This window comes from Rhopalosiphum maidis, chromosome 2 (assembly GCF_003676215.2).
Source record: "Rhopalosiphum maidis isolate BTI-1 chromosome 2, ASM367621v3, whole genome shotgun sequence".
Taxonomy (NCBI): Eukaryota; Metazoa; Arthropoda; class Insecta; order Hemiptera; family Aphididae; genus Rhopalosiphum; species Rhopalosiphum maidis.
The window spans coordinates 88,418,839-88,443,937 of NC_040878.1; the positions used below are offsets into that span (position 1 = coordinate 88,418,839).

The 25,099-nt window shown below is 27.4% G+C and overlaps 5 protein-coding genes across 7 annotated transcripts in view; 4 read left to right on the top strand and 1 right to left on the bottom strand.

Moving 5' to 3' along the window:
• Nucleotides 1–351: 351 nt before the first annotated feature.
• On the top strand, nucleotides 352–5,410 carry LOC113554975 (ATP-dependent RNA helicase p62-like). Of its 2 annotated transcripts, none has more exons than XM_026959211.1 (12): nucleotides 352–515; nucleotides 612–705; nucleotides 2,218–2,433; nucleotides 2,492–2,626; nucleotides 2,700–2,811; nucleotides 2,896–3,084; nucleotides 3,650–3,829; nucleotides 3,895–4,178; nucleotides 4,608–4,669; nucleotides 4,726–4,785; nucleotides 4,849–5,070; nucleotides 5,131–5,410. In XM_026959211.1, coding segments are annotated over exons 2-12 (1,548 nt in total). In that variant the 5' UTR covers nucleotides 352–515; nucleotides 612–703; the 3' UTR covers nucleotides 5,217–5,410. The 2 variants fall into 2 exon arrangements, with proteins under 2 accessions (XP_026815012.1, XP_026815011.1); XM_026959210.1 differs by having other exon boundaries at nucleotides 369–515; nucleotides 588–705.
• Nucleotides 5,411–7,812: 2,402 nt separating this feature from the next.
• Nucleotides 7,813–13,366, top strand: LOC113553692 (SNF-related serine/threonine-protein kinase). Its single transcript, XM_026957164.1, has 8 exons — nucleotides 7,813–8,426; nucleotides 10,032–10,321; nucleotides 10,410–10,519; nucleotides 11,481–11,829; nucleotides 11,929–12,033; nucleotides 12,100–12,220; nucleotides 12,282–13,016; nucleotides 13,092–13,366. Exons 1-8 carry the CDS (start codon nucleotides 8,202–8,204, stop codon nucleotides 13,338–13,340), a joined length of 2,184 nt encoding a protein of 727 aa, XP_026812965.1. The 5' UTR covers nucleotides 7,813–8,201; the 3' UTR covers nucleotides 13,341–13,366.
• Nucleotides 13,367–15,648: 2,282 nt separating this feature from the next.
• Nucleotides 15,649–17,019, top strand: LOC113552649 (epimerase family protein SDR39U1-like; the record flags this gene model as incomplete). Its single annotated transcript, XM_026955495.1, has 4 exons — nucleotides 15,649–15,847; nucleotides 15,912–16,055; nucleotides 16,190–16,380; nucleotides 16,580–17,019. Coding segments are annotated over 4 exons (759 nt in total), but the record flags the coding sequence as incomplete, so codon positions are not given.
• Nucleotides 17,020–18,325: 1,306 nt separating this feature from the next.
• Nucleotides 18,326–21,624, top strand: LOC113553714 (epimerase family protein SDR39U1-like). The gene is made up of 6 exons (XM_026957199.1): nucleotides 18,326–18,530; nucleotides 19,532–19,653; nucleotides 19,716–19,926; nucleotides 20,885–21,034; nucleotides 21,106–21,296; nucleotides 21,355–21,624. The coding sequence occupies exons 1-6, from the start codon at nucleotides 18,476–18,478 to the stop codon at nucleotides 21,574–21,576; spliced, it is 951 nt and encodes a 316-aa protein (XP_026813000.1). The 5' UTR covers nucleotides 18,326–18,475; the 3' UTR covers nucleotides 21,577–21,624.
• A 1,930-nt stretch (nucleotides 21,625–23,554) lies between these two features.
• Nucleotides 23,555–25,099, bottom strand: part of LOC113553713 (integrin alpha-PS2-like) — a 69,544-nt gene continuing 67,999 nt past the window's right edge. For both annotated transcript variants that reach the window (XM_026957198.1, XM_026957197.1), the window contains 2 exons: nucleotides 24,813–25,049; nucleotides 23,555–23,684 (listed from right to left, as the gene is read on the bottom strand). In XM_026957198.1, coding sequence (XP_026812999.1) covers nucleotides 23,577–23,684; nucleotides 24,813–25,049 — 345 coding nt within the window. In that variant the 3' untranslated portion in view covers nucleotides 23,555–23,576. The remainder of the gene's footprint in view (nucleotides 23,685–24,812; nucleotides 25,050–25,099) is intronic.

Sequence of the window (25,099 nt, forward strand, 5' to 3'; positions counted from 1 at the left end):
ACTATCATAATTCATAGAAAGCAGCAACTAAATAGTTTTTGTTCCTAGTGTTGGTGTTCCTACCGAAAAGTTGGAAAAACTGAGATTGGCAGTGATGGCGTGATGGTTCTTAAAAAAAATGTGACTACCACCATGAGGTCCATGACAAAAGACGAAAATATAAGTCGTACCTAGTGCAAACTGGCAACTGCGCATAGTGAAATATATAAAAATATTTTATATATACGTATATAATTGTCAGAACCACGTTCGTAAGCTTTGGTTGGTAGCACTGTTTGAGTGTGGTACGTCTGTAGGTGTCGCGCATGCGCATAAACGTTTGTTCGCGGAAATACGTCATCGATTGTCCGATAGAATTGTACAGAGTCGACGATCGAACTACGTTCTTTCTTTCGTTAACAGGCGTCGACGTAACACTATATCTGTCGTCGAAACGAATTTTGGTCAATCCTAACCTTCAATCTCAACGACAATTCAACGTCGTCATACAGTTTTAACACGTTATCTAATATATTGTAAGTATCGAACGTGTGGTTTCCTTAACGTTCACTTTTAATTAAATTAATATACGATTACAATTAATTTAGTTTAATTTATAATGTTTGCTCAAGGATTGAGAGTCGTCAGGTCCGCCATATTGAATCCGCTACACATCAAATCTTTATCGAATCGTCAACAGTTGCTTACAGAAAAAATAACAATTATGTAAGTATAGTTTATAACCATATATGATCGTTGGTGTGTAGGTTATTATTATAATGGAACGAGAAATTGGATACTATCTTTAACGCGCTTCCTTTTTGCGTGTAATGATGTAAGGTTAGATAATGTGGAAACAATGTGGTTCAAAGTTGTTGTCTTGTTTATCCAATTAATATTGGTTTACTTTTTTGGTATTACCAAATTAATTAACCCGTAGTTTCTTGTAGTCTACGAAACCCTTGAGTTACGAACAACCGGTCAGTAACGTGGCCTTGAATTAAATTCACAATATTGAATTTGTTAGGTTAGGACTGGCTTAACCTTAATTATTATGAAACTAATGAACGTTGACTTTTAGTTAAGACATGGTTAATTTTTTTTGATCTCTTTTCTAATAAATTTCTTGATTTGTCGTTTTCGACTTCGGGTGTATTGTAATTAAAGTAATATTACATGCTTTCTACAGTTACATAAAACGTGTTATTGTGCTGCTCTCTGGTGCTAAGACCATTGGGTTTATTAAGTATATTTGTTCACAACTAAATCCATAGAGTTTAGGTTGGTTTTAGTTCACACTTGTACAAATTATATTTATCGGGAGTTTTTAAATAAATTAAATTAAATATTTGTATCTAACTTTATTTATTATTCATCATCTGTTTTCAATAAATTCAAGTTGAATATTTAATTTATTAATAACTTGTTTTAATAATTTAAAAGGATTTTTGTTTAAAAAAATTAAGTATTACCTTATATGTATTTGCATAGGGGCAATAATATGAATTATCCTAAACCAATTTTGTTGTATCTACATCTAAAATTATATTTGAATATAATACATAATTTAAGTATTAATCTTGTTTTCTCTAAAATAATTGTGTTCTTAACCTACATCAATATAAACAAAATAATATTAATTATCATTTTAACCCGTTATTAAATGATGTTAATTTTTATAACAACTGATTTTTGAATGAAACAATCTCCTATTAAAATACATGTGTGTGCGTACAAATATATATATCATGGTACTGACAAATATTAATATCAAACTGCTGCTATAGTATAATAATATATTATATAATAAAATGATAAGAGAATTAAAACTGTATAATTATAAAATACATGGTAAGGAGATTAGTGAGGAGCGAGTATAATGTTAATTATACGATATAATTACAAATATTGTAACATTGGGCTAATAACGTTAGTTTATTTATAAATATTAATATTTTTCTGTATTCATTTTCGTAAGTAACTCAATGAAGCATTTATATAATATCATGATAAATAATATTTAAACCAGTGGTTCTTAATGGCGATTGTTTGAGCAAAATTCTCATAGACAAGTTATAGAAATTATTTCAGTTAAAATTTAATTAGTGGTGTTATATTTCATTTGATTATTTTATACTGTTAAAAATCAAAATATTTTTAATAATACTAATGATTAGTATACCTTGATTTAGCCTTTAACTAATAATTTAATAATATTTTTTTTATAATTTAAACTAGGTCTTATGCAAGAAATGGTACAGGTGGAGGAAGAAGTAATGGTTCTTATGGAGGCCAAAGATCATCATATGGTGGTGGTGGTGGTGGTGGTCGTGGTGGAATGGGTGGTGCCAAGAAAAACCCTGGTGCCAATTTACAAGCCCCCAACTGGGACCGTGTCCAACTAAGACCATTTAAGAAAGAGTTTTATGTTCCTCATCCAACTATTGAAAGAAGGTAAGACCTTGATATAATTTTGAAATTTCAAACGTTATATATATTTTAATTTGTATAGATCTTATGAAGAAGTTGACAAATACAGAACTGGAAAGGATATTACTGTAATGAGCTCAGACAGGAGCCCTGTTCCATATCCAATTCAACATTTTAAAGAAGCAAATTTTCCCGACTATGTTATGACAGTTATACGGTAAGATTAACAATTGGTAAATTGAATTATAATAAAACTATTTCATTTGTTAATAATATTTTTATGATTATAGCAATGAAGGTTTTACTGAACCTACTCCTATTCAAGCACAAGGTTGGCCTATTGCAATGAGTGGAAAAGATATGGTTGGAGTAGCCCAAACTGGTTCTGGAAAAACTCTAGGTGTAAGTATTGTCTTATTTTGATATATATTATTAAAAGTTCAAAATTTAAGATATCTGACATTTTAAATTTAAATACTTTTTTAGTATACATTGCCTGCTGTAGTACACATAAATAATCAAGAGCCATTGAAAAAGGGTGATGGCCCTATTGCTTTAGTTTTGGCTCCAACTAGAGAGTTAGCCCAGCAAATACAAAAAGTTGCTGGATTATTCAATCAGTCCACATATTTACGGTCAACATGTATTTATGGTGGTGCTCCAAAATCACATCAGGTATAAATTATTACACTTGACATGAGGTAATAAATTGATAACATTTAAATGTTCAATTTATTTATACTTATTATTTCTCTAATCAGTTGTTCTGTTTTTGTTCTTTGCAGGCCGCCATTTGAAATTCGGTTTTGCAGAAACGGTTTTTTTATTACATAATGAAATAATAACGTAACCTTAATAACGCACAGTGTTTTTGGACCATGACTAATAATAATTATATAAGTCGTGTTCATGCATTTGGAGGCGCTGCAAACCGAATTTAAACAATTAATGTATTAATTGGCGGCCATATATTTTTCGGTTCAACGTGTAACCGATACATTTTCTTCCTAAGAACTCTCATCCTAGATTTTTTTCCTTAAGACACCGGAAAATAATATCGTCAGCATGTTACTTCTCGCAGCACTGAAAAAACAGTAAGTTAAAGCTCATCAGTTTTGAACGAAGAGTTTTCAGTGCCCAGCGATGAATGCATTATGAAACTGTTACTTCCTTACATACTCATCAATTAAATTTGTAACTTTATTTATTGCCTTTACTAAATTGTTAATTGAATTCATAGGCTAGAGATTTAATGAATGGTGTTGAGATTGTTATTGCTACACCAGGTCGTCTATTAGATTTCTTAGAATCTCGTGCTACCAATTTGCAACGTTGTACCTATTTAGTATTGGATGAAGCTGACCGTATGCTTGACATGGGTTTTGAACCTCAAATTAGAAAAATCATTCAACAAATTCGTGTAAGTTATCTAGATATTTAATGTTTTGTTTGCAAATATCCTTCAAGTGTATTTATTATTTGTAGCCTGATAGACAAGTTTTGATGTGGTCAGCCACATGGCCTAAAGAAGTTCAAAAGTTAGCCAATGATTTCTTGAGTGATTACATTCAATTGAATGTTGGTTCTTTGACTTTATCTGCCAATCACAATATCTTACAAAATGTGGACGTATGTCAAGAACATGAAAAAGAAGACAAATTGATGGATCTATTGCAGGACATTGCTAATATGGAAGAAAATAAAACTATTATTTTTGCAGAAACCAAGCGCAAGGTTGATACAATCACACGTAAAATAACCAATATGGGGTAAGTAAACAATTAATTTCTGTGGTATTTAACATTATTTAAATAATAAGGCTAAATTATGTGATGATATTTGTTTTAAAAAAAACATACACCTGTGTTGTTTAATTTGTCCTCTAAGAAGATCTGAATTTTTTAGCCCTTATTTTTATTTTGTTATAAAATTACATTTATTCTCTGTAAGCTACATGATGATTCTACTTAAAAAAAACATTCTTTGTGTTGTTTTATCTGTCCTCTAAGAAGATCTGATTATAGGTATAAGAAATATTTATAAAATTATATAAATTGGTGATAATTTGCTTTACTGACAATATAGAGTTCAGATTTATCTTAGTATTATCTTGTCATTTGACTTACGTGTTTTACATTAGTCACAGCTATATTTTTAATGTGAAGTACTGTTAACTTATTTTAATATAATAATTTAAGGGCAAGAGCTGTTGGAATTCATGGAGACAAATCACAATCCGAGCGTGACCATGTATTAAAACGTAAGTTCTATTTAAACTATTTAATTCATTTTATTAATGTTAAATTAATTTTTTAGAATTCAGAAATGGAAGAGCTAATATTTTGGTTGCTACTGATGTTGCTGCCAGAGGTTTAGGTAATTATTTGCGAATACCAATGCATGCTGTACACATGTTATTAAGAAATAATTTATTTTCAGATGTCGATGATGTCAAATTTGTTATCAATTTTGATTACCCCAACAATTCAGAAGATTATATTCACAGAATAGGCCGAACTGGACGGTCATCTCAGAAAGGTACCTCATATGCATTCTTTACCCATTCCAATAGTAAGCAAGCTAAAGACCTCGTGGCTGTTCTTACTGAAGCCAATCAACGTATTGACCCCAAATTAGCTGCCATGGCTGCACGTTCTTTCCGTAAGTTTTTACTCATTCTTCGTTTTGATAAATGAAACATAATTTTTATTTTTATTTTAGCGAGTGGTGGTAACAAATGGTACGGCGGCGGTGGTGGTGGAAACAGATCTTGGGGAGGTGGAAGACCAGCCCACAGAAAATTTTAAGTGTAAACAGTATTCAGTGTGTATTTAAATGATCAATTTGTGTCGAACTTGACTTCTGGTTGGATATGATTCTGTTTAATTTGTGTTGTAAAGTATGATTGTTCATTCCTCCTTATTCCATCCGTACGGTTTCAAAATTGTAATTTAGAGATTTGACGTTGGGATTAACTAATATTAAATGAGTTTTCTATTCATTTCTTTTTTATTATTTCAATCCTTAGCTAAGAAACTTATGTTTTTTGGTGTTTCATTAGTTATAGAAATAATATAGTATTTCTAATTTAAGTAAAAAAATAATTCATAAGGATTACATACATATTCGTAATTAGGTTTCTTATTTTTATAAATTAAAATTTCTATAGAATAGTAATTTAAATTCTTAGATGAAATTAATAATTGTACTTAGCTTAGAGCTTTTCATCAATATTTTTTTTTTATTAATTTTAATTTTAATCATTGTTTATATTGATTAATTTTACATTGTAAGTGGAATTTTCAACAGTAAATAATGTATATGTTAAATAACTAGTGTCTAACATAGATTATATTATTCTATACAGTTATATAATTGCATTTAAGGAACTCATATCCCAAAATTTATTACTCGCTGTAATATTAGTAAATCAATTTTTGTTCATTTATGGTAAATATATTTTAATAAAATATATTTTAATTATTTGTACAAAATTGTTATATTCTACTATGAGCATTATCAATCTTGATCTTTATGGATGCAGTATGTAATTTTCTAACTATGATAGTGGTGTTGTTTGGTCCAATTGATATATTTATAATTCAATTTTTACCAAATTTTGTTACTAGTGAATATTTTTGGAATTAACAGACATCTGGTTTACTATCTAATACTGTGAATCTTACGTTATCTCCCCTGTTATTTACTATTTGACAAACATTCCTTTTAAAAAGCAACTATAGATTTAGTACTAGGTCTTGTACGTATGACTTAATGGAAATTCGTCGTCTCTACTAAAAATGTCCATACTTGATCCATTGTAGAATTAAGGTGGATTTATGTCTCATACAAGCCAAGGATATTTTCGAGTTTTAAACAACAAACCAGGCAGTGAAAATTAAATTAATTCAATGAATTTAAAAACTTGAAAAATTGACTTACGGTGTTTTGTAGATAGCTGATATCAAAAATTTCCGAAAAACTAAATATTACATGAATGAAATTGTTAGTTGACTTTGCCGATGATTCGCGTTTTCAAGTCATTTTTGTTATATAGTGAAAACATAAATAAATCCTATTAGCTTCATATACAACTGCATTGAGTCCCATTGTATAAATTAAGAATAAAATAAAAATAATTAACTTGGGCCATATGGGCATGGAACACAGCATACAGATCCTATTTTAAAATTAATGTGAGGTTACTTAGCTTAGCATACCTAATCCACGCAAGGACACTAGGTAGAACTATTTAAAATAAGATATTGAAAATATTTATATTTAAAATAAACTTAGCCCGCTCGACGCTCGACATCGGTAATTCAACTTCATGTGTAAGTTTAATATAATATTTGTTATACCCATTGACAAAAATGTACTAGGTTAGTTTATTCCCTACTTAGTTACAGAAAACAAATATTGACAAGACTCAATAAAAAGTTGTCGATCATGACTTTGGTTCATACATAGATATCAATACATTTATTAACAAATTATTGAAAGATATTAATATATGACACGTGTAATATTTTAAAATTAATTTATGGGAGAGAGATTAAAATATAAATGTTGAGCTACCTTTTTTATAATTCGAATTGTATTAATTAAATTAAATACAGTAGTTAGCATGTTAAAAGTCAATTTACAAGCAATCGGAATATAAATAACTATTCTTACTTATAATTGCCCATCTATAACGTTTTATGGTCTATTTTTATATTACAATATTTTAATATAACATTAATAATGTAATTTGTTTAATTTTTTATACCTAAGATGAATAATAACTGATAATTATCGTCGACTTACTGTTATATTTGGGTTGTCGGTGGTTAATTACGATTTATGATGACAACGTCAGAGATAAATTAATTGCTGTAACATACGTCACAATCAATTCTTCTATGCTGTGGTTAGAATATATTCTATTTATACTTTCTCCTATTTTCCAACTCGTCTACCCTGTTTATAGTGTTTTTGACCGCCTAAAGACTAAAGTACCACTATCGACATTAACGACTAGACGGTTAGCTACCAGAAACCAGAACTAGGTACTTTCAAAGTTGTATGTTAAACATAGTTTACCACTGCTAAACGTAATGGCTGATGTAAAAAAAAAGAAAAGTAGTACATCATAAAACCATTAGAATATCATAATTTATAGATCAATAAAAATATGCGTTATAGTTTTATTTTTTATTTTTACGGCAGCACTGTTCACGCACTCTTCCACGGGCTGTACAGGTGTTGATGATTTTTTTATGGGTCTATTAATATTATATATTTATTCTGTGGTACGGACCTGTTTCGTGGGTGGCCGTGAGAGCGCGCGTTTGATAGTCCCCAGTTTCTTATCAGTGTCCATTTTTATAAAAAAACCTACGCGGACGGTGGCGGTGGTCTAGCTAGCGCTGAGCACTAGTCACTAGCTGCTGGCGCCTGGCAGTGACTTAAGTAGTGCCGATAGATATGTATTATATTATGTATTATATATTTTTATAATAGTAATAAACACTAAAAAATAATACCGTTGTTATCGTAGCTGTTTGTTTTTTTGGTGTGAATATTATTGTTTCGACAAACTGATACTTATCGTTAGGCACCGAAGAAAACGTCGGAGTGAAACCGACTTGAAAGAACTCCGTCGAAGTTAGGGGTGCTACACCAGAAGAGTCGGTCGCCGGACGACGATGGATTTCATAATAAACCGCGATCGTTTCCGTCTGAAACGTTAAGAGGCCTGTCTGCATAGATCAGTGGTTGTTGGGGTGTGTCTGTAGATCTTGCAGACGATGCAACACAGCAGCGGGGTGATCGGCAAACCGGACACGATCAGACCCGCCAAACATAATGGTGGCAATATCGCCGGTATGTACGATTTGGAGCAGACGCTTGGAAAAGGCCATTTTGCTGTCGTCAAGATGGCCAGGCATGTGTTCACTGGTGAACAGGTAGCCGTCAAGGTGATTGACAAGAATAAGCTGGAAGAAGTCTCTCGTAATCATTTGTACCAAGAGGTGAGTGCCATTGGGTTATATCATTGTTGCAGTCTTGCACTCGTTCGTATGTTTGTTCTCGATGCGATTGATTGTGAAGACATTGTTTTTGATGCTGTTTTTGCCTAATATCTGTAGAACGACACTAAATTACTTTAACCTGACCATAATTGTGATATGGTTACTCTCCTCTTTTTTGATTGACTAATACTTAGATTAAACGGTATCTTATTAAATTTTTGTATGCAAATCAATTTTGTATTGACTTTACTTCTATTAATTTATCATTTTCCCGAGTAATTAATTTCTGGTTCAATATAATTGTAGAATTATTATTGTAACCATTGTGATATCAATCAAAAAAATATTACAATTTTATGTGGTAGAAATATCACCTACACCAACAACTGCCTGTTATGTTTAGGGCATAATATGTATCTTTAATAGATGGTATTTAATTGTTTAAAATTTGATCTATCAATTATTATGGTATTCCCTTGTTTACTAACCACATAAAATAATGTTTATATAAAGTAATCATATTACTTATTGATTTCAGACATTAGTGATTTCAATCAATTTTTATCTTTGTTGTGTGGATACTGGATAGGTATTGTAATTCTTTTTTTTTTTTATTGATAATGAATCACAGAATGTGAATCACTAGTTGTTATTTTATCCATTGTGTAATAAATTAATGTTCTTTTGAAATTGTAGTTAGGTATTCATAGTTTAGTTATGTATAAGACATATTATTAACAAGTTTTCAACAAGTAGGTATGTAGTTTTAATAATTTATGCAATTACTAGATAAGTAAATAGAAAATATTGAAGTGGGTAGAAAATTGTTACCAAATGCTTTAGATATGATAGTTTTTATCTTGTTACAACTTACAATTGCTATCTATATTATATATTACATAAGTAGGTACTTTTAATTTTTAATATGTATAAATTAAATTATAACTAATAATTTAATTGTTAATGAATATATATTTATAAATATTACATTTTTAACAATCTGAGTCATTACTTTTTATTTTATATCTGGTATTAAGTTTTCATCAATTATTAATTATTAATTCAAAAGTTAACTATGCTGATTTTAATTGTGTATGAAATAGTAAAACAATAACCTTTGTATGCTCATAGCAATTTAACATTTTTGACAATGATTGTTTATTTTAATAATATTATAAAAAAGTTTGAACTACTTATAGGTAATTAATTTAATGGTTCATAATTCAAAATTAAATATAATATTCTCATGCATTATAATTTATGACACTTTTATTATGATAATAACAATTAAAATATAATTTCAATGTTCATAGATATTTATCATTCTTGTGATTCCACACACATTTATTCGTAGTAACTTTTCTTTTAAAATCAAATTATTTTTAATTTTAAAAAACATGTATATATTATATATATACAAAATGTATCTTTTATTAAAATAATTTATATTTGAACATTTTATTTGAATAAATTAGGTATCTATGATCAACCTTATTTATAATAACTATTTTCTTATTTAGTAGTGATTGAAAAATTAATAACTGGTTTATTTATGACTTGATTAATATTATAAAGAAAATTATTAAGAATTTTTTTTTTTAACAGGTTCGATGTATGAAATTAGTGCAGCATCCTAATGTCGTGAGATTATATGAAGTGATTGATACACACAGTAAATTATATCTAATACTTGAGTTAGCTGATGGTGGAGATTTATATGATTACATTATGCGACATGAAGGCGGATTGTCTGAGCAATTAGCTTGTGAATATTTTGCACAGATTGTTAGAGCAATATCGTACTGTCACAAATTACATGTTGTCCATAGAGATTTGAAACCTGAGAATGTGGTTTTTTTTGAAAAACAAGGGATTGTTAAACTTACAGATTTTGGGTAAGTTATATTGTTAGTTTTATAATTACTGTATTTCGTTTATTATTTAATTATTTATTTTGAAATTAACAAAAATATTTTTTTGTAGTTTTAGCAATACATTTTGTCCTGGTCAAAAATTAGAAACATCATGTGGTTCGTTGGCTTATTCGGCTCCTGAAATTTTGATTGGAAATTCATATAATGCTACTGCTGTTGGTGAGAACAATACTTTATTTTTGTTACTTACTTTCACAAGTTGATTTAATGTGTAGTTAAGTCTGTAGTTCAATCAATTTAAATTACATATTTATTTTGAATGTAAGAGAACTAGTGTCAGTAGTGTCACTCATTGATGACTTCTTGCTCACACAATCATTATTTTATTCTTTTCTTATCACATAATATTTTGACAATTATACAGTATTTATATAGATTGTGTAATAAAGTCTTATCATAATAATAAAATAAAAATATGAGAGTTCAGTCTAAAGATGAGTCATTAAATTAGAAAAGTTCAAAACAATTAATTTATTGAACAGTTATTTGTTTTGTATATAGTAACAAAACGACAAGTGTTGTCGTATGCAGTGTGCGCGCTCGCACACATGTTTCTTAACTTCTATTACTGCACAGTCCTCGACACTGTTTTTATATTAATAGATGGCTTGTTGTATTGTCATTGATTCAGATACTGTAGTTGAAGCATTGTCATGAGTTTTATTATATGAAACAGTTATTATAAAATGTTTGCATAGGTTAGCTAGAACTTAAAATATTTTATTAAGATATTTTTTAGTCGCATAATTTAAAAATAATCAAAATTTATTTTATTTTTGTGCAGACATTATCCATAAGTTATAGCTACTTTACTGAAATTTTGTTGAATCTATATAGAATTAAAGTATTATTAATGTTTCATTGGGCATTTTAATATTCAACTCGATGTAACTTTTGAATAATTAATTAAAAAAAGTTAATGACATATGTATATTTTACTTCAAATATCACAAAATTGGTGTATTCTTATTTTATTTAGACAAATCACTTAGATTAGAAGATAATATTAGAATGATTTCTCAATTTATATATATATAGTTATACTTATGATATTCATACAATAAATTTATAAGTTATACAACTAATATTGATAATTTGTTTGTTGTATATTGTTTTGTAGATATCTGGTCATTGGGTGTAATTTTGTACATGTTGGTATGTGGTGAAGCACCATTTCGTTCAGCTAACGACAGTGAAACTTTAACAATGATTATGGATTGTAAATACAAAGTATCCAGTCATGTGTCTGAAGAATGTAAAGCACTTATTGGTCGTATGCTTGTGAGGAATCCTGAGAAACGAGCTACTCTTGATGAGATCGCTGCAGATGTTTGGTTGAAAGATGTCAAGGCGATAAATGACGACGAGAGTCCATTGGTGTCTAAACAGTTAATTAACGAAGACGACCATGCATTAATTATACAAAAAATGATTAGTGGAAAAATAGCTACAAAAGAACAAATTGTGGAGTAAGTTGGCTAATTTTTCATTTTTCTTTAATCTTTATGTTCAAATTATATAAGTATTTAATGTAAAGTTATCAATTAATATTTTTATTATTAATTCAGGGCTCTAGATAAAAACGAGTATAATCATATTACAGCTACCTATTATTTACTCGCAGAAAGAAAATTGAAGTCTGCAACACCTAAAAAATCTCAAGCTATTAAAAAGTAGATTTCTTATATTTTTAAATATTTTTATTGTTCATTTTTATAATTTTTTTTTTATTTTTCCAGTGATATGAATGTTCCTCAGTTAAAAGTAGATGATAGTTCTAATCAAAATAACGTTTTGACGATAGTCAATGTAGCGCCTAAATCTGCTATATTAGGATCATTGCATTCTGATCGACCTAAAGTAATAAGAAAAATTCATCTGTTTATAAACATTATTAATTACTTCTTTGTTGATTTAACAGAGAACACGGAAGTGTAGTGTTGTAGTTGAAGAAGAAGATGAAAAGGAAGATGAGGAAGAAGATGATGATAGTAGTTCATTAAATCGAAGGGGTTCTCGGTCAGAAGGAAAATTGAATACAATAGCTTCTGAACTACGAACAAAACAACTTTCGATCACTGAAGTACATGAAACAAATCCAACGTCTGCTTCTGTTGTGTCTAACAAAATCCCACCACCCTTTGTGTCTTCTCATAGTTCACCACAGTTACTTGACGATAAGCAAAACAGAACTGGCAACTACATAACATATGAACAAAGGCGAAGCAAAATGCATAAAAATCGTACAGCATCCTGTAGTAGCTCTGAAACCAGTGATGATGATACTGATGGCCGTAAAAAGCGAGGCAGTAGTAGGTCATTGGCTTCATTTAAGGGTAACGATAAAGATCCTGATAATGATGGAATGGGAAATGCTGGTGGGCAAGGGACAGAGCCCTCACAAGAACATGATACTGATGTCCAAAAAAAAGATGGGAAAAGTGGGAATAAAACAGAAAGACCAGGTAGTAGTGCTGCAGGCAGACGACGATGCATAAGCGCGAATGCCAGGAGTCGAAGGGGTAGATCAGCTGAAACTAGATTAAGAGAGAGTCAAAGTTTGAATCGTATCACTGAAGTCCAAGAATCTGAAGTAAATACCCCAAGTTTAACTGCTAACTCGGATAATTTTGAGTTTACCAACAAAAACTGTCAGGTGAGAACCGTTAATTAATAATATTGATTCCGAGAAACTGTAGTCAAATTATTTATTATTATTATTTTTTTTTAGGTATCCGTAGAGAATACTATTGCTGACAAAAACCCTGCAACCATATCAACTTTACCCCAATATAAAAAACACCAGACATCCAAACGCATCTCATTGTTTAGTAAGTATTTGAATTTACAAAAAAAACTGTGTACACAAATTCTGTTTAGCAAGAAGAGTACAGATAACCGTTTATATAAGGCAAAATCGTGTTCAGAAATGGCTAACTCCAAAATTGCTGTAAGAGAAGTAAGCACTGACAGGTGTTAATCCCTTTTCATGTACCGCACAACGAATGTATTATTATTTAGTCCAGGTTTATTATGTCAAACAATAATTAAATTTATTACCTTTTTTATCATTGAATCCCTGCAAGAATATTATTTATAATTTTATATGACTCCTATTGGCGATATTACGTATGATGACAGTGATTTTTATTTAATTTTGGCCTTTAAACACAATAATCCCTAAAAACTAATCTATTACTGACTAAATATACTTACTATTATTATAATTATTAACTTGTTTTAGTTTAGAAATACTTTTTTTCTTTAAGAAAATTTGTTAATTATTTAACCAAAGTTAATTTTTACACGCATATATTTTTATACATGAGACTTGCTTAAATGTGCAGTACAATTATTAAGACGCACATTGAACTATTTTTTTTTGTTTTTAAGTTTTTTAGTCAATACCAAATTGTTATTATTTTTGATTGTGTAATGTATTGGTTAAAAGAAGAAACAATAAGATTTTACTAGATTATTAATGAAATCAGACTAGTCAATTTTACCCTCAAGAAAGGTCACGAAGAAATCAATTTGTTTTATATATTATTTTATTTAAATTGTTTATTATTATTATTTCTTTTTGATTAATGTTTAAAATTATAATATTTAATAAATAATATCTCTATAGTTGATTTTTACATACATGTAGACAAGTAGATAATATTTATCATTGTATTTTATTGTTATCCACAAAACACTATAATTACTATTGATTGGTTGTGAATTAAAACATTGAACATACATATTTTTTTATGTTTAAAATCTTACTAATATCATAACCGTGTTCTCTAAGTAGAATACTATTAATAATTACAACAATAAAATCCATTTTCATTTTACCATGGGCATAAATGTTAGAAAAATAGTGCCATATTATTACATATACATTAATAATTATATATTATATCATTATAAGATATAGATAAGTTTATTATTGTTTAACATATTAATTTTGTATACCAAAAACTATGTTATTATAAACATTAAACAATGTATAAGTGTGCAATATATTTACTATATATGAATTTAGAAATTTGAAATACATTAAAGTTGACAATCGAAGGTTACATTTTTTTTTCTCACTTACCATAAATTTATTTTAATTTTGTTTTTAAAACTGTAAACATCAGCATAATATAACATAACTATGTCTGAGCTAATATTATACTACAATAACAGTAATAATAACAGTTCCCTATTTAAATTGGTTTTTTTTTATTGATTAGTTGCATTGTTTATGTTTTGTATTATTATTAAAGTAATTATTTTTATTTATAAAATTACATTTTTTTTTTCATTTATGTGAACTCATAACATTATGTTTGGAGTATGTTATAAATATTGATTATGTTTAAACAAAATTGAATTGGTTGTGATTATCATGGAATTAGAATATAATATAAATATTACAAAAAAATTGTTTTCATTTAATCTTAATGTGTATTTTTATATTTTCCGTACCATACCAAACTGGCTTTGATTAAGAAATTACCTAAAATCCTAATTTCTTGTAATCATTTAAGAATGATTAAAATATAACATTTATATATTTTTGACATATATGCCAGGGTTGAAGGTATATGAACAATTTTTAAACATTTAATGAATCAATAGTAAATTAATGGTTTTTTAAATATATAATGTAGTGGTCTTTTAATACATTTTTCATGCAACACTGTAAATAATCAATCATGTATTGTTAATACAATAACTTTGATTATTTTTAATGCATTCTATGGCATATTCTCATTTCTCCTTATTGATTAATTAGTATGCATTTTGTTTTCGTACACCACACATCACTTGATTTCAAACATGAACTAGTTCTTCTCAGTTCATGATTTAAACACTAATACAGCTACATTTTTATTTAGTAATTTTGAAATTGAACAATTTCAACAATAGTCAATTATTTTTTACCTGTTATTTAATATACTTAATATAAATAATATGAAGAACCCATTGGCTAATTGTGTTTTACTTAAAACAACATTTAGATTTATACAAACAGTATTATACAGTACCAAGGGTCATGTGCTAATCGGTACAGTATTTCTAAAGATATCAATTTTGTAATAAACATATTTAATAATTAATGCGTAGGTGGTGGAACTGGATTTATTGGTAGAAACTTGAAAGAATTGCTGTTGAGTGAAAATTACGAAGTTACAATATTATCTAGAATTAAGACTGGAGAGAAACACATCATGAATTGGGTAATTTTTTAGGATTTCAAATTACATACATATTTTTAAAGTAATATTTTTAACGTGTAGACCGATTTAATATTCCATGGTGTTCCCAATAACATAACTGCTGTGGTCAACTTGACTGGCGAACCTATCATGGTTCCTTTTAAACGTTTTGGAAGTAACTTTAAACGAAAAATTTGGATTAGTAGAGTTGGATCCACAATGTTACTTACTGATTTATTAAATTCCACCAAATGCAAGCCTGATGTGTTTATTACAATCACTAGTACTGGTAGTATTGATTTTAACAAAAAATCTTATTTTTAAATATTATAATTTAAATTAACAAACAACAGATATGTATCCATCAAATGGAGTTCACACAGAAAAATTTATTCCTTCAGACCAAATGATAGACTGTAATTTCTTCACTAGATTAGGAATGGATTGGGAACAAGCTTCAAAGAAATTTCCTTTTCGTAGAATATCAATTAGAACAGGTCTGCACTATGTGATGTAATATTTAATAATAATAATAAAAACATTGCAACGTATAACTAATAAATATTTCATAATACAATTTTAGGCTAATTTTAACCAATCAATTTAATTTACTTTAATTTGTATCAATTAGGAACAGTACTGGGTCACAATGGTGGATTTCTCAAATGCTTGAAACAATTAATTGCTATAGGTATAGGGGCCAAGATAGGAGATGGGTGTCAGCATCAGCCTTGGATACACATTTGTGATTTACTGTACCTTATACTTTTTTCAATAGAGAACAAGGAAGTATGTGGAATATTAAATGGAGTATCGCCAAAGGTAATGACGATAAAAAGAATACTATTTAACTAATCTACTGACTATAAAAGTGTTTCCTCCAATTCGCTATTAATTTTTATGATAGTAAGATAGAAAAATAGCATTTTCCATAATTTCTCATATCACAAGGCAATATTGACATTTTTTTAATTAGATATATCGTTCTAAATATAATTTATACTATTTAAATTAATTAAAGAGCATAACTAATGAAGAATTAATTACTACTTACAAGCAAGTATCAAAAAAGTCATCAGTAATGTTAAATACACCTAAAATATTACTTAAGACAATGTTTGGAGAAGAAAGAACAAAACTAATATTGGGAGGAAGAAAAGTTTTACCAATGGGGACATTGGATTATGGATTTAATTTTCAATATTGTGAAATTGAAAGTGCTTTAAGAAATATTTTGAATCGATGAAAAATAAATAATACTTACTTTGTCAGATGTTTGCAGAACATTATTAAACTTAGAAATTATTGAATGGTAGTTTTAAAATTTAGCAGTATAATTAATGTATTAACACACTGTTGTAACCAAAAAATAAGATGCAATTGAATACCTCATCTATTATCAATTATATTTGAAGTTTATAACAGCATAATGTAAAACATTAAAGAATTTTACATAATAATTGCAAATTAAATTTTCTCAATTAACTAAACCAAAATTCTCATGTTATTTAAAATCACAGTAAAGCATGATATAAATTAATGCCTGGTACATATATATTAACTAGCATTTAAAAAACATGAATTATTCATACTTATATTATATAAAAAAAAAATTGTATTGAATTGCTCAATCTTTACCTTTTGTTATGAATATATAACACATGAAACACATAAAGAACTTAGCATAAAAATCGGTCAATAACCTAAATAGTAACTTATACGTAACACGCTATAAAAAATATTGAAGTTAAAATAAGCATGTATCAATAACTTCATTTTTTCTAGAATCTTGGCCGATTTTAATGACAAATAGTAAATTCATTCGTGCAATAAAAAAATTGATTTGAACATATACACGAGGGTTAACTCATTAGTTAACCTAAAAATGTCTAAACGACATATTTACTAAAATTGGAAATAATTAAAAAAAAACAAAACAAGTGGTTTATATGTTGAACAGAAAGAGTTTATTACTGTTTAGATGAATCAATATAAAAGTTTCATAATCGCTTAATGTTTACCAAAACATGATAGTATGTCCGGTGCGGGCCACGAGGTTTACTTGGACCTTGCACGCATCTTCCTCCTCTTGCGCTTCAACCTACGCATACGCTTCTTACGCCATTTAGCCCTCATAATCGGGCTAACGACAAATCTACAAACAGAAATAAAGAAATAAAGCGGCTATCGAAATATGCAAACACGTGTGAAGGGTGGCTATACAAAAACGGCAATTACAGAAAAAATTAAGTTGGTCCAAGAGAAATGGTTAAAAATAATTACTGTAAATAATTTAACGAATAAATGTTAACGTTAACGAATAAAGTGGAGAAAAATAATTTTAAAATAATATATTGAAATACTTACCAAAGGTGAGAATATTCGGAGCGGAACGGAGAGTTCAGCTCGATTCAGGAACAAATTTGTTTGTGACGGAATAAAAGATGACGCCGTGGCCCGTCGAACAAGCTAGAGAAATTTCTCTCAGACGCAGTGTATCCAACATGATTGACAATGATTTGAGGTTATTTACGCATAAACGAAACGTGGAACATGAAGGAAAAAGCATAGCACAGAAACGAAGTGAAAGTATAAGAGATCAGAGTAAAGTTGTCAGCACTGTATAATTTGATGGTTGTCCATATGTTTTGTACAGAAATAATGATAATAGTAATGTAAATATAAAATTAAAAATACGTGATATCAGAAGTTTTTCAAGTTTAAAAATTAGATTATTATTTTATTTTTTACTTAAAGTTTTTATATACCAATTACCAGTACCATAATGTAAAACTATAAAAAGTATGATTATACGGTTTTACAAACTACGAAGTTAATTAGAAATTTAGTTTTTGCCACTGACTCTTTTCAACCTTTTCCTTTAAATTTTAAATTTTAATCATAAATCTAGTTGATCATGATTTCTATAAGCCGAAGTTATTCAATGACAAGTAAAGGGAGAGTGTTAATCGGTATGTTATTAATGTTGGTTTATCAATTCATATATAATGTATTTATATATATTTTTTTTGTGTATAAATTATAAATACCTAGGTCATATAGTAAATTATTGTGTTGTATTGTTGTGTGACTTAACATTTTAAATTCTTGATTTATTCTCAATAAGAAATTGAAATGCATTTCCTACAATATCATAATAGTTTTAAGTGATCACATTTACATCACTTATATGTTCCAAATTAAACTTTTTTTTACTTTTACTGTTTACAATATTAAATTACTTAAATATTAGTCATCATAAATTTGATTAACCTATTTGTAAAATGCAAATATTATAGTAGTATGTCGAATCGTTCAGTTAACAATATTTTAAGAAATTCATATACATTCGCGCCATCTGTAACTTTTGTTATTGTTTTAGATTTTGGCTGTTGATAAAATTAATTATATGATTGTTGTTTTGTTTAGATATAAGTATTGTATACATTTATTTGCTTAGTTATGTGAACAAATATTTTAGATCAAAGTTTTTACCATTAATTATTTAGTTATTATTTATTTAGTGAATTTGATAACTGTGTGTGTTGTTTCTGCCTTACAAATAAACAATATATTATTATATTTTTGTTCAGTAGAATTTATTTTGTATTGTTATTTTTAAAATTTTATTAAAATTATGAAAGGTAAGAATATTATTTGTGGTTTTGCTTCGATTTTCCTTTAGAGTTTAATTATAAAACAAGTTATAAGTATGTAAAATATTCTTTTTTAAAAAAGCTCATTAAATATTTTAAAATATAATATTAAAAAAATCAATACAGATAATAATAATAATATTTATTACTTTAAATTTACTAAAATATAAAATCTAATAACAAGAAAGAATTCTGCTGAACCCATGTTTGTTATGATGTAAGTTTATAAGACAGAGACAACACAAAATACATTAAGTTATCTCAGTGGTACTTTTGTTCTTACTACTTTTATTTAAATGATCTGTTTTATTTTCCAGGAGGTGGAACTGGATTTGTTGGAAAATATTTAAAACAGTACCTTAAGAACCAAAACTATGATGTTACTATCATATCTAGAAAAAACAATGATATTAATAAATCTGAGTCTGTTATAAGTTGGGTAAAAACCAAATCAATTCAAAAATATTAATCTGATGTTTAATGTTTTTTTTTTTTTTATAGGATCAGATAAAAAAAAATGAAATTCCACTTGATACTGTAGCTGTGATTAATGCTGCTGGCGAACCAATTCTCGAACCTACACGATTCTGGACCAGCAAGTTCAAGAAATCTGTATGGGATAGTAGAGTAATGACTAATCAATACCTTGTAGATGCAATCAATAATATGAATACAACAAAACCGAAATTATTTATATCTTTTTCCGGAGTAGGTGTGTTTCAATTAATTTGATGATTTCAATTAATATTTTGCTGCCAATGATTCTAATTGACCTTGTTGTAGCATAGTTCAAAATAATATGCTGGATAGTAAAAAAAAGAATTATGTTTCTTATTATTTGATGCTTTATAACATGGTCATTATTACAATTTAACTATTTGTATTTTGTAAGCGTTACCTATAATTATTTTTTCATGGATACGAGCAAAAGTTGGACATCAATATTTTTATTTTGTGAATCTTTTTTAAAACCTTATATTTTATTCTTCACAGGAATTATTTGTGTACAAAGTTAATCGTAGTAAACACGTTGCTTTAGAATATTTATTTTAATATTATCTTTCAAAATGTTCAATAATAATTTATATATAAATCAAATTAAACAGTTATTTTTATTTAATTAAAATTGTTTGTCGATAGTTACACGATTAAATAGTCATATCAGTAATTTTTTTAGTCTTAAATCATTAACTGATCGTCATTATATCTCCAGTTTTCATTTTATTAATTGGCTTATTCAAGGAAATAAAAATATACCCTGTTTGTTAAAATGACTCGATATTCATGTTCCTAGTAGCATCAGGTTTATAGGATTATTTTACCTACCTGCATTGATTATATATTATTGTAGTCTTTATAATCAATGCTACCAGTTAACCATACTAATTTTGCTAATAATTCTCCCCTTATTAGAATGATGTCGATAGCCAATAGTAATATATAATTTGTTCGTACCCTGGCCAGCTTCAATACCTCATTATTGGTAATCCACTGTAATCTAATTGTAAAATAAGTTTTATAATATGTTATTACAACTTATTTTGTTATATCTTATTTTAGTTTATCAACTACAAGAATATTCATTTTTATTACTTTGTTTATATCATTCCAAAACCTGTTAGATGTTTGATTTTATAAATTAAATAAATATATTTTTATTTAATTTTTAGGTATATATCCTCCAAATACAGACAAGTGTGAACCATATACAGAGAGTTATGATATTAAAGAGTTTGATTACTTATCGAAATTAGTAATTGGGATTGAAGAAAGTGCTATACCAAAATCAGATGACGTACGTTCAGTAATAATTAGATTAGGTATGTATAATTATTATTTTTTTTTTCTCAAAAACATGTTTGAATTTCATCAACTTATATATGATTTTTAGGGGTTGTACTTGGCCGACATGGTGGATTTATAAGTCAGCTTTATCCATTCTTTCGTTATGGTTTAGGAATATGTATGGGCAATGGTTCTCAATTCTTTCCTTGGATACATATAGACGATGTTTGTCGTATAGTATTATTTGCTATTGAAAACAACAGAGTTGAGGGTATTGTCAATGGAGTTGCACCTGAAGTAATGTTTAACTTTTTTCTAAATTTGAAACATTATAGTTAATATTATTGTTTTTCAGATTATTACCCATCAATACTTTGCCAAGAGTTTTGTTGAAGTCTTTGGTCATAGTTTTGTATTTAAAGTTCCAGGAATTATTTTTAAGTTAATATTTGGAACAGAACGCGCAAAAATGGTTTTAGAAGGACAAGCTGTTGAACCAACCAAATTAAATAGTTTAAATTTTGTATACAAATTGCCTGATGTCAAAACAGCATTGTGTCGTGTATCTAAAGAATAATTTGATGCATTGGAAACAGTATCCAATATAGATAGTTTTAAAGATGAGGTATAATTAAATGGCTTATTTTATTACTGTTTGTAATAATAACTCAAATTTGCAAATTTAAAAAGTATTTTTTAGGTATTTAAATTAGTAAAAGTTCATAATTATTATGTAATTTACATAAATAATGATTATTACTCGTTTTATTATAATAGACATTGGTGTTGCACTGTTGCTCAAGGTTTACAGTAATATAATATTAAAAAAATAGTTAATATCTTATACCACAGAATAAATAATTTTATGTTTACATTCATTACCAGTCTATTTTAATTTTTTCTTCTATTTATTAAAACTTATTATAAATTATTTTTCTCAATCATGATTTTTTTGATCTAGTAAGAGACCCAGGACTATAGTTTGTGTTGGTGGTAGGTTATTAGAAATATTTACTACATAATGCCCATATAATATCAAGTAATTACTTAATACATTAAAAATTATTTAATTTGTTTTGTATACAAATTTTTTCTATAATCTTTTTTACAATTACATTTTTTATGATCATTGGCTATTTTAAATTGTTCAACTAGTACACAAAATAAAAAATGTTTAAATGTATATATTAACCTATATATTAATAGAAAAACAATCACATTTTTCGTAATTATAATTTTTTGATCCTTGTAATGTATGGTAATTTAAACAAATTCAAACAATATTATTTTGTTTTATTTAAAGTGCATTTATTAAAATTTGACTATCATAAAATTAAAGATAAATTATTTTAGTTATATTTTTAAATTTAACCAACTTGTATACCACAAAATGTAACTTTCCTATTAAATTATTTATACACAAATGCCATCTCAGATTAAAACATAATACCTAAGTAACTTATTATTTTTATTATTTTACGAATTCTGCGGATTACAGTTTTTATTATTGTTACAACTATTGATTGTTATACTATTATAATTTAAATTGGATTTACTAATAGAGACCGGGGTAAAAAATTTTTCCTACATTTATAGATAGATTTCTACGATTTAAAATTACTTTCCAAAAACTTTTAGAGGCATTTTTATGTACTTTACCCCATGAGTTATTTGATTGACAGAGATAATATCTCTATATTATTATATTATATCTCATGCATATGCAATTAAGGTTATTTTTATTGTTACATTGCAAATTTTGTAAATATAAAAAAATAAAATTAGCTTCATTCATTTTGCTATTGTACATCATATTTAATTTCACTTGTATTCTCATTTACTTTTTTACATTATTTTTTCTTTAAACAAGATATTGCGCATAATTTTCTATATAAAAAAAATATGTAAGCATGTTTTTACGGTAAATCTTTTCTACTTAATAATAATAAATGTAATCAACTAACATAAGTTGAGAAATAAATATCCATATGAAGAAAAAAGAAAACATTTATTATTTACACTTTATAATTTATTTTCAATTAAAAATAAATCAAAAATTATCAGTCATTATTAAAATAAGTAAATTGAATATTGATAATTGTTTAATTTCACAAGCATAAATTATTGATATCTTATTAAGTCATAGTTAAAAACTTTAATTTTACAACCGAATGTTAATTTTGTAAAAAATGAAAATGCAACTCAATTTACAATTTTTATTTTAGACTAGAGCGTTATAATTTTAAAACAATATATATTTAATTCATTTTTGTAAAAATAATTACTCTCAAGGTTTAAGTACAGTTAATTAATTAATAGATTCATATAATAATTTAATTTACAATAAGACTAAAATTTACATTATTATTTCAAAATGTAAGAAAATAAAACAAATGTATACATACTATTTACAAAAAAAACATAATATATAATAGTTATTTTAAAATATTTACAAAATAAATTATAACAAATTAATATCAGTTAGGTGGTTTAATGTGGCGATTTATATAAGTTCCAATCATATTTATTTTAATTTTTAAATCTATTTTTTTTTAGCAGAAAAAAAGTTGGATGTTTCTACAAAGCTTCGTCTCCTGTTTGATAAAGCTCTGCCTGTCCATTTCTGTGTGTCAATGGTTGTTTTTCTGGTGCATTAGATGGCCGATTGCGTTTGAAAAATCCACACTACCAAAAAACAAATTATTGAAAAAAATGCATTTTACACATGTTTGATTTGTAAAATTAGTTTTTATGAAATAAATTATAAATTATTTTACATTATTTATTTATACTATTATGTATGTGTTATGACATTTTATTTGTTATCAATTAAATAAAGTTCTATTAATAATATCAGTTTGTTTTTGAAATAAAATAAAGCTTTAACAAGTTAAATATTATAAAGGAGCGTCATGATTGCATTATTATACATAAAGGTAAATTTAATCATTTCTTTTTTAAAATTTGTTTTAGAGGTATCTATTGAAATTTTTCTTCTAAATCAAAATGAATGGCTACTTATTACTTCTACAGCTATTTAATCAAATTTGTGTGTGTTTAGAAAATTATTATTCTAACTTTTAAACTACATAAGCTTATATTATATTAGTTTAATCTTTAAATTTTTTGGTTTAATATTGTATAAAATATATTTCAAATGCAAAACAGTTCTGTGGTTGAAATATTTTGACTACAATAACCATAAACAGTACTAGCATTTTCATCTATTCGTTTCTTTTAAAGTTTTATGAGAATTGTGTCTGGAGCAATGTTCGTCAATGTTTTTTACTTGCAACCCACTTTTTTACCATTTTACGATTTGCATGACCTATGAGAGCGTAAGTCATAAAATGAAAAGCAAAAAAAAAAAGTTAAAATTGCCTTATGTCATTGTAGAAGTGCTCTTATCCTGTTTTCTATTGATATTATCTATCTATATCGTACTAGGTAACAATAGTGTACAAGAAAATATTTAGTATACGTACAGTCGTACAATTATGTTAATAAAATATTGTATATTATTGTTCTATATTAGTAAAAATTACTTATCGGGAATTCAGGACCCGTTTTTAAAACTTAACTATATTTAATTTCTATTCAACCCATCAGTTGAAGACCACTGTTTTAGGGAATACTTATTTTAATATTTTCACAACAGGCAACCTATCAAAATCGTTGAGCTAGGTACATGGACATTTTTTATTTAAAAAAAAAAAAATGTATTATGAGTAATTTTGGGGAAAAAGTTTGACATCAAAACATTGAGCTTCGTTCGATTTCACACTTTTATGATCTATTTATGACGAAATTTACCTTGTAGAGCAAGTACACTAGCAGCAACAGGATGGCCGTTCCAGCGACGGCGGCCAAGACAACGATCCAAAGGGGAATGATGTCCGGTTTAACAGCCAGGTCTCGGGGGATGACTTCCGTGAACACTTCGTAGCTTCTGACCTGGGCGAGTTTACTTTCTGGCTTGCCGATGTATTGCAGCTTCGTGACTTTTGCGGATAACGTGGAACTCAGCGTTACCGGTCTATTGAGCGCCACCTGCAAATGGAAACCAGATATATTATAGTCGTGTAACAGGTATCTGCCAG

Coding starts and splice junctions, on each gene's coding strand:
- LOC113554975 (XM_026959210.1), top strand. CDS start 599: ATGTTTGCTCAAGGATTGAGAGTCGTCAGGTCCGCCATATTGAATCCG. Junction 2,434..2,491: donor CATCCAACTATTGAAAGAAG/GTAAGACCTTGA, acceptor TAATTTGTATAG/ATCTTATGAAGAAGTTGACA. Junction 4,179..4,607: donor CGTAAAATAACCAATATGGG/GTAAGTAAACAA, acceptor TAATAATTTAAG/GGCAAGAGCTGTTGGAATTC.
- LOC113553692 (XM_026957164.1), top strand. CDS start 8,202: ATGCAACACAGCAGCGGGGTGATCGGCAAACCGGACACGATCAGACCC. Junction 8,427..10,031: donor GTAATCATTTGTACCAAGAG/GTGAGTGCCATT, acceptor TTTTTTTAACAG/GTTCGATGTATGAAATTAGT. Junction 10,520..11,480: donor ATATAATGCTACTGCTGTTG/GTGAGAACAATA, acceptor ATTGTTTTGTAG/ATATCTGGTCATTGGGTGTA.
- LOC113553714 (XM_026957199.1), top strand. CDS start 18,476: ATGATTTCTATAAGCCGAAGTTATTCAATGACAAGTAAAGGGAGAGTG. Junction 21,035..21,105: donor TTCAGTAATAATTAGATTAG/GTATGTATAATT, acceptor TATGATTTTTAG/GGGTTGTACTTGGCCGACAT. Junction 21,297..21,354: donor TCAATGGAGTTGCACCTGAA/GTAATGTTTAAC, acceptor ATTGTTTTTCAG/ATTATTACCCATCAATACTT.